The sequence below is a fragment of the Amblyraja radiata genome, chromosome 21, assembly GCF_010909765.2.
Source record: "Amblyraja radiata isolate CabotCenter1 chromosome 21, sAmbRad1.1.pri, whole genome shotgun sequence".
NCBI classification, from domain to species: domain Eukaryota; kingdom Metazoa; phylum Chordata; class Chondrichthyes; order Rajiformes; family Rajidae; genus Amblyraja; species Amblyraja radiata.
In genome coordinates, this window is record NC_045976.1 from 20579407 (window position 1) to 20594419 (window position 15013).

General features: G+C 40.8%; 1 protein-coding gene across 5 annotated transcripts in view; it reads left to right on the forward strand.

Moving 5' to 3' along the window:
* gramd4 (GRAM domain containing 4) overlaps positions 1-14078 on the forward strand; it is a 112353-nt gene extending 98275 nt beyond the window's left edge. For 4 of the 5 annotated variants that reach the window (XM_033039755.1, XM_033039750.1, XM_033039753.1 and 1 more), the window contains 5 exons: positions 1564-1708; positions 2409-2502; positions 5748-5832; positions 9915-9983; positions 11610-14078. In XM_033039755.1, coding sequence (XP_032895646.1) covers positions 1564-1708; positions 2409-2502; positions 5748-5832; positions 9915-9983; positions 11610-11711 — 495 coding nt within the window. In that variant the 3' untranslated portion in view covers positions 11712-14078. The remainder of the gene's footprint in view (positions 1-1563; positions 1709-2408; positions 2503-5747; positions 5833-9914; positions 9984-11609) is intronic. The other variant, XM_033039751.1, reaches the window with a different exon arrangement.
* Positions 14079-15013: the final 935 nt, after the last annotated feature.

A 15013-nucleotide genomic window follows, 5' to 3' on the forward strand; every position in this document is an offset into this window, starting at 1 on the left:
CCAGATGTTGCCGGATCCACTCTGAAGCATGAAGTCATTATGTCAGTCCCTGTCTGGAAGAGGCTCAGTCACTTGTTCTCTGCATCGTGGAGTTCAAATGAACTTTATTTTTCCATTAGGAACTTTGGTTTCTGCAGCCATACAACAAAAAGAAACAATTTTACAACTCAATTCACGCAGACATCCATCACAGTGAATCTCCTCCTCACTGTGATGGAAGGCAAAGTCTTGTCTCTCCCCTGCTCTCCATCCTCTCCCGATGTTAAAGCCCCCGGCGGGCGATGGGAAGTCCGTGGCCGTTAAGTCCATGCCGGGCGATGTCAGGCCCTGCCCCGGGTCGCCTTCAGCCCCGCAACTCGGGCGGGAGAAGCTGGCGCCACTGGAGCCCCGAAAAGCGGTCTCCCACCAGGGACCCGCAAGCTCCCAATGTCACCGTCCACAGGCCTGCAACTGGAGCCTCCGAAGCACCGAAGTCCGGTTGCAGCCGCTCACCACCACAGCTCCCCACGCTCCGAGGCCAGCCAGCCCCGCGACGGTAAGTCCGCAGGCTCCGCGACTGGAGCCCCCAGGCCGTTCCGGCTGGAGGCTGCTCCATGGTGCTAGGCCCTAACGACAACAGAGACCCGACAGGGAAAAGGTCGGGTCTCCCGTGCAGGGAAGAGATTTAAAAGTTTCCCCCACCCCACCGCCCCCCACATATACAGTCAAAAACAATATAAAATATTAAAACAATATAAAAACGCATTAAACGAGACAAACAAAAAAATATATATAGACGGACTGCAGGGGCCGCTGCCGCGAAGCGCCGCCATTTTACAGTTGGGCAGTGACCAGGCCTCAGGCAGCACTGTGCACAGCCCTAACTCCAGAATAAAGTGTATTTGAATATCCCTGGCAGTTGAAGGGATATAAAACATATTAAAATTAAAGACATTTTGAATTGAGAATGATGAAAAGCTGCCAATGGAAAGCCTAATTTGTTAAAATCATTTAAAAAAGAAAAACTGTCTAACTTTCTACTTTGTCTACTAATGTCCAGGCCAAGAATCCCATTGAAATTATTGGAATTTGACTTGCCTCTTTCTATCAGCTATCGCCTCTCCCATCAGTCCGAAGAAGGGTCCTGAACTGAAACAACATCTGTCCATTTTCCTGCACAGATGTTGCGTGGCCTGCTCTTCAGCAGTCTGATTTTTACTCTGGATTTGACTAGCCATTGGATCATAGAGACAGTTTGCCAGTACCGTAGTGAGGAATCTCTGTGGTGGTGTGTAGTGTCAGAAACAGCAAGCATCTGCCCAAGAATGGTGACCTCCATGCAGTGCCTGCATCGAAGTCCAAGACACACTGATGTTTCAACTGCTGAAAGCCAGTGTTCTCAATGGTAACCACTAATGCCAACCCTGCAAGATTTCTCCCAACAGTTTCTTTACTTCTCTGAAAGTTTGTAGGTATCTTTGCAATGGAAGGATGTCCATTACTCATTTACTTGCCAATTAGAGGCATGTGATTTTATGTACGTTTTGTACGCATACCTACCAGCTAATTGTGATGTTTTCACAGATTCCTACGGTTGTGTCAAGGTCCAATGTAACTGCCAATGCCATGTCTGTTTATAGTCGGGAGGATGATGGTGCACGGTCACACAGCAAAAAAACCAGCTTCAGTGAGATTTTCAGCTTGGCAGAGAATGAGCGTCCTTTACCCGGTAGGTACGACGACGTTCGCCATCTATTGAAGGCAGTGATTCATTTAAAATACATTTCTGGGTATGTCAAAAGTAAAGCATTGTGATGTATATATGTTTGGTTGGAATGCAGATTTTATTTTGAATACCTAATTGTGTGAAACAATAACTACAATAGCATATCTTGAGGGGTAGAACAAAAGTTGTGGGCTTTTAAATCCAGGTCAGTTGGTCAATTTATTGCTTGGCTATAAATTGCTGGGATTCAATTAAGTAACAATACAGACCAACCACGACCTGTTTGAAGGGCAGAACAGATTCATGCGGTAGAAAGGCATTGTCATGTTTCCATGCATCTAATTTGAAAAGTCATTCGTTTTTAAGAAAAGCGCAAGAAACTGCAGATGCTGAAATCTTATGAAGAGCACAAAGTGCTGGAGTCAACAGGTCAGGCAGTATCTCTGGAGGACATGGAAAGGTTAAATTGGGATCCTACTTCAGTGATTGTAGTAGTGGAGGGAAGCTGGAAAAGCTTTTGAGAATACTTGTTTTTATTAGCAGAGGTAAACATTTGATCACCGTGTATGACATGAGTTTTGTCCATGAATTTCTTCATTCAAATACAAAGAAAGACTAATTTTGGAAAATGTTATTGTTGGCAGACTGTATGTAACATGTCACCAAATTGGAAATTCATAATTAAAAATATGCTCTTTTACAGTATGTGAAAATGGATGGCGCTGCTGTCTAATTAACAGGGACAAGAAGATACCCACTGACTATATTCGGCATGGTTTTCTCTATGTAACGGAAAAGTAGGTGATATTAAAAATATTCTGTCTAGACTATATTTTGTGCAAGAGGTAATATGACAAAAGAGGAACTGTTCAATATTAATGCAATTTAATATTTGACCACAATTACAAAACATTTAATATTTTATTACAATAAGACAAGTAGGTTTGCAAAGACCACGACGCCACGATAAAAGCCTCCGCACACGCTCCCAGTCCACAGCCGCGGCCCGTCGGAAAGACTTCTGGCCGCGCGGCCCGTCTGGAATCCTTCGGAAAGTTGATGCTGTTTACATTTTAGAAGCTTTGGTGAGGGTATGAAAACCCAAAAACAATTTAAAAAAAAAGAAAAAAAGATTTTGGAACCATTTTCTGTTGCCTATCAACAATCTGCTGGTCAATGCGAATGAAGGATATATAAAAGAAATCAAAGCATTATTCCATTGTTCAACACGGAATCTAAAAATAGCATCTTCTATCCTTATTTAATTATAAAACTCTGATCTTGGATGTGTATTTATTTGTGATGTTCGTGTGCGTTTCACATCTCCTCGAAAATACGACACGTTAACAGTGAAATGTTTACATATTCCGATAGAGATTTATGTCGTGAAGTCAAAAAACGCATTGTCTCAAAATTTCATGCATTATTTCTCGAGTTATTTATGAAAACTTTCAAAAATCTCTAAAAAATGGGGGGGGGGGGGGGGAACAACTGTCTTTCGCTTATTCCCTGAGTTCTGCTAGCTAGCAAGTGCAAATGCATTTTTTTTAAGTTTAAAAATGAGGGAGGCTGAATAAGGCAAAATGAGCAGCCCCTGCGCAGTTGTTGGCTATGGGTGATTGCTGGAATACTGCGTTGGGGGAACGAGTTGTGTTGGAGAAAGGGGAACGGTTTGCGTTGGGCGACCAGGCTTCCCATATGGCACCAAGGAAGACCAGCTGGTCCATGGGCATGAAGGGGAAAACACATCTATAGTTGGAATCTTTCTTCATATGAAGGAAGGCGATTGTGTTTATTAGAATTCAATTATTTTATCTCAAATTTGCATGTAGGAGAGCATTGTCTAAGAACCAACTGTTTTATCAATCATGACATTTCATCCCTATTTTTGACATTATGAATGTTGGCCCCAAATCTTTTGATCTGTCCAAGTGGCACAAGTCAGAAACTTGATAGAATTGTCTCGACTTGTCTTCTGGATAGGTTCAACATTCATCTACCTGACATCATCCAGTAATAAACGTCCTGCATTATTAACGTTACTCTGCACTATTGCTCATTCCATCACGCCCAGTACAGTATGTACCATCTCCAAAGTACATGCCAATTTTGCTTCAATTACGCAAAAAAAAAAAAAAAACACCTCACAACCCCATGACCTGAATCACCAGAAATGTAAGAACACCATCCACTTCAGATTCCTCTCCAAGCCTCAGGCCATCATGACATTTCTGAATCTTTTGGCCTTAAATTTGAAATTTGCTCCGCAACAATATGGGAATACTAGCAAATGTTTCGGAATAGCCAAGTAACACAGGTACAAACGTCCGGTTTTTGTGCAGTCCGTATATACCAATGGGTTTGGGAAACTGGTAGGATGGGTATGGATGGATTTGGTATGGAAAATCAATGTTGTTCTTAGCGGTTAATTTTATGCGTGAGTGTTTGTGCATGTGTGCACATGCATGCATGTGAAATGCTGTCTTTAGTTCCCGGTGAAGACAGCACAATCGAGGTACAGTTACAGGTCATCTATACATTTTCTTACCTTGCAAATTCATGGAATTAGTTCTGGCTGCTTCATCAGTATCACTGTTAGGGAATAGCTCAATGGCATTTTTCTATCTTCTCTCTATTTTGGCCCCTCAACATAAAAGACTTCCCTCTTCCATTCCTCTGCTCACCTCAGCAGGTCATAATCTGGGAAACATGTCATGTTCTCACTCTTCCATTGCCTCTTTGTCTCCAATTTTAATGTTGGAATAGCTGAGATAGCAGCTTCAGCAGTGTTATGGCATACTGAAGATTACCTATAGGGAATGGAGCTTTGATGTACATTCAGTTAATTTTATTATGCATATGAGATCATTAGCCAGAAGAAAACGTGGCTTAACTTTTAAGTCCACATTACAACCTGAAACCAAAACTTGTTGCACTGACCCGAGTTAATGTTTGTGATCTATAACTGGTTGGTTTAGCATTCTAAATCAGGAGTGAAAAATGCCGAGGCAAATACTGATGTTACTGAAGCAAGCTTGAAATTTCCTGGCCATACAAATTCTAGGCGAATAAGTGCTTGAACATGCAAGAAAAAAATAAACAATTTATGGTGTGGCATATTATGGGAAAATTACCAATGATTTTATGATGATATGGTTATCTTTAAGTCAAAATTTGCAACACCTTACTTTGTAGTATAACATGATCAATGTCCTAATGTAATCAACACCAATAATATTTGGATTTGACTGACATGAAAGGAACTTTAGATTAGTGAGTGTGAATTTATCAGATAAAAAATTGAATATTTAGCAGTTAGTAAAATTGCAACAAATGGCTCTCACACATTCAGCTACATCTTGTGTCCATTTCTGGGTACCACATGTAGGAATGTTGTAAAGACATTTGTGAAGGCACAGAAGAGAATTAACAAAATAATTTTCAGAAGGGACTTTAGTTACGTTGAAGGACTGGCGAAATTGTGTGGTTCTCCTCGGAATAGAGGAGGTTAGAGGGAAATTTGATAGTGGTAATTAAACTAATTAAAAATATACAAACAGAATAAATAGTGATTGATATCAGTTGCAAAAAGGGTTGGACTGGAATGCACTGTGCTTGGGTAGTAGTGGAGGCAGGTTCAATTGTAGTGTTCAGAAAGGAACTAGAAAGATATCTAAAGGGCTTTGGGCAGACGAATGAGACAGTGGATTGATCTTACATGGAATTGTATGATTTGATAGTCTGACTCGCCTACTGTCTTGTTACCTTCTGTGATTCTGAATCATTTATTTTAATTTTAAAATAAACTCTAGATGAATGTAAAATCATATCTTAAAGTTTCACTTTTGTGATTGACAGATTCTTCCTATGTACTTTTCTGTTTTATTTGTCATCAAGTACATATTTGATGTGTTGGTTGTTGAATGCAGAATAAACCAGGTGTGAAAGCCATGGTTATGCAAAATCACCAATGAAGTTTGTCATTTTCTTCATCATATTAGTTTCCTTATTAAAACTGTATGGGTTGTTTCTTTTTCTCCAGTTATTTATGCTTTGAAAGCTCCAGGTCTGGGTCATCCAAGAAAAATAAGATAATAAAACTAAAAGAAATTACAGAAATTCAAAAGGTATGCCTGACCAGATTTTTGAATATGGAATTTTGTTTTAGCTTTTTGTTAAATATGAGTATACTTCTACTTGAATGTTTATGTATAACTCACCATTGCATGTAATGTTTCCAGATATTTTATATTGCAGCTTTTATATTAATGTTTAAAATCCCGTAATTTTTCCCCGTAAATATGAATGATAATTTTAGCAACTTTTTTATTTACAAGTTTTCTGTTATTGGAGAACAATGGTGATAGAAAAATTGCTTAAAGATTTGAATAATAATATTTCTTGAAATGATCCGAGTTCAATGTTAATTGACGAGTTCAGTTTGTTCAGCCTTGAATCTACACATGAAAATTACTTATTGATCATCTTGCCAAGACCTTAATGTATTTCTATAATGTGATCTTCTGTACCAACGATACACCATAATGAAGAATAAGATCAGACTTGAGGGCTCCATGTGAAGTTGAGGGATGTAATTCCAGGGTTTGAAAATTACACAACCGCCCTAAGTGAAAAGACAGTGTGCTCTTTTGCTATTGCTATATTACAAATTTTACACAATCTATAAGAAGCACGATTATTTTAAGTACTTTATTGATTTAACTTTTGTAGTTTTAGAGATGGAACAGAGAACAGAACAGCGCAGGAACAGGGCTTCATCAAGGGTCCTACAATCTTCCCTCTCACCTCCCTTAATAACCTGGGATAGATCCCATCAGGCCCTGATGATTTATCCACCTTAATGCTGTTCAGGAGCCCCCAAAACCCCACCTTCTTCATCTCAAGCTGCGTCGTATATTATTATTCTCCACACTGATCTCACGGACCTCCATGTCCTTCTTGGTGAATACAAATGCAAAGTACTTGTTCAGTGTCTTGCCTTATCTCCAGACTCCAAGCACAATTTCCCTCCTTTATCCTAGAGTGATCATACCTTCTCCCTGATTTCAATATAGGCATAAAAATCCTTGGGATTTTCTTTAATCTGACTCGCCGATGACATTTCATGGCACTTTTGCACCTTCCAATCGCCTGCTTGAATTCTTTCCTCCTTGCTCTATATTCCTCAAAGGCGATTTCTGATTTCATCTTCCTGAACCTTACATACATTTCCTTTTTCTTTTTGGCCAAATTTATCACCTCTGGTCATCCAACATTCCCTTGCCTTGCCATCCTTATCCCTTCTCCTTATTGGAATATGCCAATCTCTGAACTTTGGTCAACTGGCCTTTAAACAACTGGCAAATGAGGACTTACCCAATAACAACTGTTCCCAATTCACTCTTCTTAGCTCCTGTATAATTTACCTGCCTTGCTCCAATTTACAGTGCCCTCCATAATGTTTGTGACAAAGACCCATCATGTATTGTATTGCATCTCCTTTTTATTTTTTCCCCCCCTCAGTTTTACCTTCCACGTTGAAATCAATAGTTCACAAATCCAGCGGTGAAACTGAGACCAGAATCCACTGCAGCGGAATCTAAATAAAATCCTGTTCCACTCGGGGGCGGAAATCCAGGGGGGCCAGGTGGGACACGTCCCCCCCTATTTTGAGAGGTGGGGGACAGTCCTTCCCCCCCCCCCCCCCCCCCCCCATTTTTTGTAATCCGGATTTAAAAAAACGATGAAATCTCTGCTTTCCGCGAGACAGTAGGGGTGGGACTGCTGATCGAGGGCGCTGATTGGACGAGAGAGACATCAGACAGCAGGCAATGGGGGCGGGACATGATAATTCAGCGCGATGATTGTATGAGGGAGACGTGCCAAAACATTATCGGCACAGGTGCGCCTCATCCGCAGCCAGGATCGATCCAGGCTCTCCGGCGCTGTCCCGTCCCCACCCGAGTGCCCCCCACGCCCGAAGGTGGCCAAAGACATCGGGAGTCAGACGGGCGCGATGCCCCCAGGCCTACAGCCAGCGCAGACAAGCAGCGCTAAACCCAGCTCAACTCTGCCTGTCCCGCCAGGTTAGCCTACAGCCCTGCCTGGACTTGCGGGAAATATGGCCCAGAGGCAAATAAATAAATGATGGGTCTTTGTCCCAAACATTATGGAGGGCACTGTTGTACCTTCCCTAAGGCCCAGAATTAACCGCATTCAAACAATCTTAAAACTTGTGACCACTGTTCTCAACATGCTCTTTCACTGAAACAGTCACCCGGACAGGCTTGTGGTCTAATACCAAGTCCTGTATGGTATCTCCTTGAGTTGCATCATCCACCTACTGCATCAGGAAACCCTCTTGGATGCACCTTACAAAATCTGCCGCACTACATTAGTCTGAATCAATATTGAGGAAATTAATGTCCCCCACTGTGACAACCCGGTTGTTTTTGCATCTTTCCACAATCTGTCTACATTTCTGTTCCTCTATTTCCTCTGGCTATGGTGGGGCCGATAGTATAATTCCATTAGAGTGGTTGCATCTTCTCTTCCCATATCGCCTCAGTGGATGAACCCTCCAGTATGTCCTCTCTGAGTGATTCTTCTTAATTATTAGAGCAACAACGTTTTTCTCCTCCCTCTCTATTGCCTTGAAACCCTGGAATGTTGAGATACCAGTTCTGTCCTTTCTCGCAACCATCTCTGTACACATCTGGCCACAACATCACATTCCCAAGCACTGATTCAGGTTCTTTAAGTTCAACTGCTTTACCCATGATGCTCCTCGCATTGAAATAAATACACTTCAGCCCATCAGTTTCACCGTATTCCTTAACCTCTTCCTGTCTGTTTATCATGACAACAAAAAAATCTCTCCTTCAGGAGCAATTTACGAATTACAGTGTGCCTGGGCATTCCTGTCCCCATTCAGAACTGGAGTCTAGATTCTTTGGCAATCAAAATCACCTCCTCACATTATTTGGGTGTGGAGCATCTGGGGGTGTCAGGCCCACACTTGTAAGTTCTGGCCCAAAGAGCAAAAACAATATATTACAATACGATACAATACAATTTATTTGTTATCATTTGAACCTCTTGAGGTTCAAATTATGTTTGAATTATGTTTTAAAAAATTGGCTAAAAATCCTTAATCAAAGATGTTAAACAATACCCTGGTAATATTTCATTAGCATCTATTTTGCCATCAGTAGCATCTCCTTTTTATTTTTTTTCCCCCCTCAGTTTTACCTTCCACGTTGAAATCAATAGTACACAAATCCAGCGGTGAAACTGAGACCAGAATCCACTGCAGCGGAATCTAAATAAAATCCTGTTCCACTCGGGGGCGGAAATCCAGGGGGGCCAGGTGGGACACGTCCCCCCCTATTTTGAGAGGTGGGGGACAGTCCTTCCCCCCCCCCCCCCCCCCATTTTTTGTAATCCGGATTTAAAAAACCGATGAAATCTCCGCTTTCCGCGAGACAGTAGGGGTGGGACTGCTGATCGAGGGCGCTGATTGGACGAGAGAGACATCAGACAGCAGGCAATGGGGGCGGGACATGATAATTCAGCGCGATGATTGTATGAGGGAGACGTGCCAAAACATTCTCGGCACAGGTGCGCCTCATCCGCAGCCAGGATCGATCCCGGCTCTCCGGCGCTGTCCCGTCCCCACCTGAGTGCCCCCCACGCCCGAGGGTGGCCAGAGACATCGTGAGTCAGACGGGCGCGATGCCCCCAGGCCCACAGCCAGCGCAGACAAGCAGCGCTAAACCCAGCTCAACTCTGCCTGTCCCGCCAGGTTAGCCTACAGCCCTGCCTGGACTTGCGGGAAATATGGCCCAGGCTTACAGTCAGCGTGGAGAAGCAGTGCAGCTGTCCCGTCAGTCCAGGCAGGGCTGTAGGCTAACCCGGCGAGACAGGCAGAGTTGAGCTGCATTTAGCGCTGGATTGAGCCTCCGAAGCCTTGCGCGTGTGTGTGTGAGTGCCCATGTGCGCGCGGCCGCCAAGAAATTGTGTCCCTCCATATTTTGATAGCGATTTCCGTGCCTGGTTCCACTGCAGGTGGGATGTGGGACTCTGAATTATTTTTTTTAGTATCCAGGCCACTTTTATTGATCTGGGAATAACTTAAAATGCAATCTCATCGCTAAAAAAGTATTTGCTTTTATTTTAAACCTCTCCCATTGTTCTGTTTGTCCCACAGTATAAAGTCCTGTCCGTTTTACCCGGATCAGGAATGGGAATTTCAATAACTACTCCATTTACACAAAAAGTAAGTAATTTCCCTACTTTGATATTGTAATTTGATATTTCACAATTCTGCTTATCAATGATAAATAAGCAGTCATTCCATCTGAGAATTCTTCAGTCCCTAACAATAAAGTTTAAATTCTTTAGAGATGCTGTCAACCAGTAATTTGTTGAAAGCACAATCCTTCTGCATAGTGTCATTAGTCTTGCAAGGAAAAAGCAAATCTTAACAACGTAGCTGAATAATGTTGTGCATTGCAGTACTCAGGGTAATCTTGCACAGATTAATATCTTTACGTATTTTTCATTTATATGTCTTGGGATCATTTTTAGCAGTTTAATTGCAGTATGACATTTGTTTGGCAGAGTGCACTTGCTTCTCAGCAGTTATATAATTCATATACTCTCAAAAAGTTGGCCATGAGGTTAAGTATGTGGAGGAAAGCTTTAGATTGAAGAGTGATGTAGATGATCTGGTCATTAGTTCAGCAAATGTGAGGTATTTCATTTGAGGGGGATGTGTCCAGCCAAGGAAATGTGCAGTAAATGGGAGGGTACTGACTGCAGTGGGAAAATGGAGGGAGTTTAGAATGCATGTTCACCGATCCTTCAAAGGATAGGCTGATAAGATGATCAAGATGGCATTATTAGCAAAGGTTATGTTTCGTCAACACTCATCAGATAGCAGTACATTGCATATTCCTGGTCACTGCACTGCAGGAAGCGTGTGATTACATTAGAGAGAGTGCAGCAAGGATTTATGAGGATTTGCCAGTACTGAGAGGTGTTAGTAATTGGTTAGACTTTACTTTAGGCTTTCGAGATGCAGCTTAGAAACAGGCCCTTTGTCCCACCGGGCGTGCCAACCAGCGATAGCCCTATACACTAGCATTAGTCCTACACACTAGGGACAATTTACAATTAACAGAGGCCAATTATCCTACAAACCTATACATCTTTGGAGTGTGGGAGGAAACCTGGGCTGCCAGAGAAAACCCACAGGGAGAACATATAAACTCTGTACAGCCAGAACCTGTAATCATGATCGAATCTGGATCTGTGGCACTGTAAGGCAGCAACTCTACCACTGTGCCACCCTAAATGGGCTGATAAGCTAAATAGATTAGATAGACCTAAATGGATAGGCTCCATTTGTTATCTCTGGAAAAGAGAAGGCTGGGAAGAGACTTGTCTGAGATATCTAAAATTATGTGCCGGGCCTTGACTGGGTAACTAGTAAGGGCCTATTTCCCACTGCTGCAAGGATAAAGACCATTGATCATAGGTTTAAAGTAGTTGCTCACATAATGAGAACAAACTTTTCACACAAATGGTGATCTGGTTCTGCAATTCACTGCCAGAAAGGGTGGTGAGGGCAGAAACACTCATCACATTTAAACAGCACTTGCTTGTGCTCTTGAAGAGCAGAGATATCCCGCAGAGTTTACGGAATCAGTGATAGAAAATGGGATTAGATTGCGTAATTCCTTCATTTTCATGGACAAAATGGATCAAACGACCCCCCCTGTGTCATAAATGTTCTGTGATTCTATGTAATGGTGTTACAGAGAGCTTTTTGGTTAGCGTGCTTGTTACATTTGTAATGGATTTTTCTTTGATATGTTTTTATTTGTTTGCTTTTCTTCAGCCGCTGGTATTTGGTGCTATGTTACACAGAGATGAAGCCTTTGAAGCAATAAACTGTCAATATACCAAAATAGCATCCAGCATATCCAGTAATGAAACCTAACCACATGGTGTCAATAAGGAATTCTTCACGTGTACAATAATGTTGAAATGAGCAATTAGACCTCTTATTATCTGTTTGATGATATTTGCGATGGATTTTGTACCCAATTGGAATAGATGGTTTACTATCTAAACATTTTTTAACTTGCTGTTTAGTTATTTTTCATTTTGGTGAGAGTTTTGCACAGAAGTGCTGTTACTATCATAGTAATCCCGGCACAGTAAGCACTTTTGGCATTTGTTTACAGACATTCTAAATGTTAGATTACATCGAAGTAGTGTATAATTAAGTGTTTTTTTAACAAAAAGAAAAAACAATGTAAGATAAATTTTGAAGTAAAACGTGCAAAATCTGAATGCCAAGATTGTATACTTTTCAGTGTCCATTTCAGATGACTAGTATTGTTTGAAGTAATATTTTCAAAAGGAATTAGGAAGTTAAGGTTGAGCAGAAATGCAGCAAATGTTGGACAGAAATTCTGAGGAGGGAAACAAAATTATCTGTTCAATGTCTTTTTATTAGAATAAAAGAAATACCTAAGTGATTAAATTACACCCTGAACCTCAAGTATGGACCTAAAATAATAATTATTAAGTAATTGTTCAGAGGCTTCTGTAGGTCGGTTAAATATTTGCATGCTATGTCACAAACCACTGCAGAAGAAATCTCAGCCAGTGTTTCCACTGGTGCAAAAATGTAATTACTGACCAATTCTATTTTTTTTTTTTTAATAATTCTTTTGTTGTAACAACCTATTCAGATCATTTTATGTGCTTTGATTTTTTTTCACACCCACTCCTTCAGTCTTTATTGCGATGTGGCCATACAGCTACATGAACTATGTGTGTTGAACAAATCTTCCAACTGGTAGATATTGAATGCTACATCCACGTACTTATCCGGACACTTACTGCCGGCTGGCTCCTTCCAGAAAGTTCGCCCTTGACAGTTTTTCCAGACTTGGCAAAGGGTCTCGACCCAAAATGTGACCTATCCTTGTTCTCCGGAGATGCTGCCTGACCCGCTAAGTTACTCCAGCACTTTGTGTCCTTTTTTGACCATTTTCTGTGTGTGAACGAGCATCTTTTTAAATAGCAATTATATTTATTGATATTTTGGCTTGACCTCTTTCTTAAAAATGGCTGAATCAATCTTCAATGCACACTCTTTGGGACTTGCGTGGAAGGTGTGTCCATTAATATCATCTGATATTCCCTCTCTCCACGTGCAAATTTGTTCAATGTCCAGCTGGAGAATAGTTTGGAAAATTGTTGATAGTTGTCGCAGATATGGACCCACATTCCAGCTCCAATTATGAATTCAAAGATAATGTACATCTGCTTTGAGGATTTATTTTCTCATTCATTTCTTGCTTCAGTTCAGGATAGGGGTTACCTGCATCAAAGTTTGATTTTTTTTTCACACACCTTCTACATAAAATGCAATGAATTTGATGACAGATGCCCATATGCACCATCCTGCAGGGGAAAAAATTCCCATTCCTTTCTGACGTGGCGCACGTTCTTCCTGTCACTTGAGTGATCGGATGCAGCAGCTGCCCCTGGCCATTGCTCACACTCTCCAAATTCACCATCAAAATCATTGGAATGTAACTTAAATATGATGGGCAACAAACCCCTAATGGATATAACCTTCAATAAACTGCAGAGCTACCAGTTATCAATACTTAAGATTTTACGGCTCATTTTATTTTTACATGTGCGCATAGAATTTATATTGACTTCATAAAAATACCTGACCATGTGTAATATTTTTCACTTTACCTTGGGTTTGCTCAAGGTTTAATTCATTGGAACTTTTAATTGAACATTATTATTGCTGCAAACACTGGTATATAAATAGTAGCTCGTTTATGATATAGAGTTTCCTGGTACGAACATTTGCCAAGCTTCCTTTGTGTACTCTTAATGTGGGAATGTTTATTGAGGGCTAATTTTTCAGCTTCTGTGTAAGAAGTGAATTTGCTAGTTTGCATTCCTTGAAGGATACTCACTAGCAACTAACTTAAGTTTAAAATATTATAAACAACTTTGTAAAAAATGAAACATCAACTAGTAGTTTTCAACTAATGCGATTTATTTTCTTAATACTCCCAATCACAAAAAACAGCAGTTGCCATTCTTGTTGATGTACATTAGATATGTTGACTGTTTACATATTGAAAGTTGTGCATAATTGTTTTTGGTATCATGTAAAACTTGTGTAAATGCAGAAAATATAAATGGATCCAAATGTAACTTAAGCCTATAAGATCTGCAAGCTTTGGATCATGTTTATTCTAAAATGAGAAATAGTCTTGTAAAAAGTCATGCAGATTTTTATTTGAAATAAATGGTTCTGTAAGAATTCCTTGTTTATGGTTTTATAATATATGCTTTTCAGCTGCCATCTGTTGGAAAGTTTACTAAAGTTGTTTTTGCTGCCAAACCTTCCTGTACAAATTGAAGTTGCAGTTATGCTCTAGGCACTAGGTGAGTAGTAATGAGATCACCTTGTAATTGTGCCATCGATGAAACATTCCTTCATTTGTTTCATTGCAAATAACAGATGTTGTCAAAACAAGCCGCTGAAGAGTTTTCCTCCCCATTGTATTAAACAGCTGTGATGCATTTGTTTTATTGAAATTGAACACTTTGAGACAGTTTCACTTTGGAATTGACGCTTACTCCATAAAAGGCAATGAAATCGTCAAGAATGGATTTGGAAAAAAAACTCAGATTCATTAGGCTATATGCTGAAAATGTGTCCAATCTATAGAGAACAGGGCGGGTGGCATAGTGGCACAGCAGTTGCTGCTTTATAGTGCCAGAGACCCGGGTCCTGACTACAGCTGCTATCCGTACAGAGTTTGTATCTTCTCCCTGTGACCGTATGGATTTTTTCCGGGAGCTCTAGTTTTCTCCCACATTCCAAAGTTTTGTAGGTTAATTGACTTCTGTAAATTGTCCCTAGTGTGTAGGATAGAACTAGTATGTACAAGTGATCGGTAGTTGCGTAGCGGACTCGGTATGCCAAAGTACCCGCTTCCATGCAACATCCCTAAAACAGCAATTAACAAAAGCAGGGGGGCATAATCTACATAGATAGAGCAGTTTAATTTTGGGCGCAGGAAGACAGGTTTAAAATGTACCGTGTTCTGGTTGGAACATCTCTGAAGTACCATGTCCACTTTATATTATTGAAATAGACATATGCAAAGTAATAAAAGGGGTGAGAAGGTCATCCCAGAACTATGAAAAAGATCCGGGGCATGCTGGTCCAAGTACAGGAAGATGTTATTC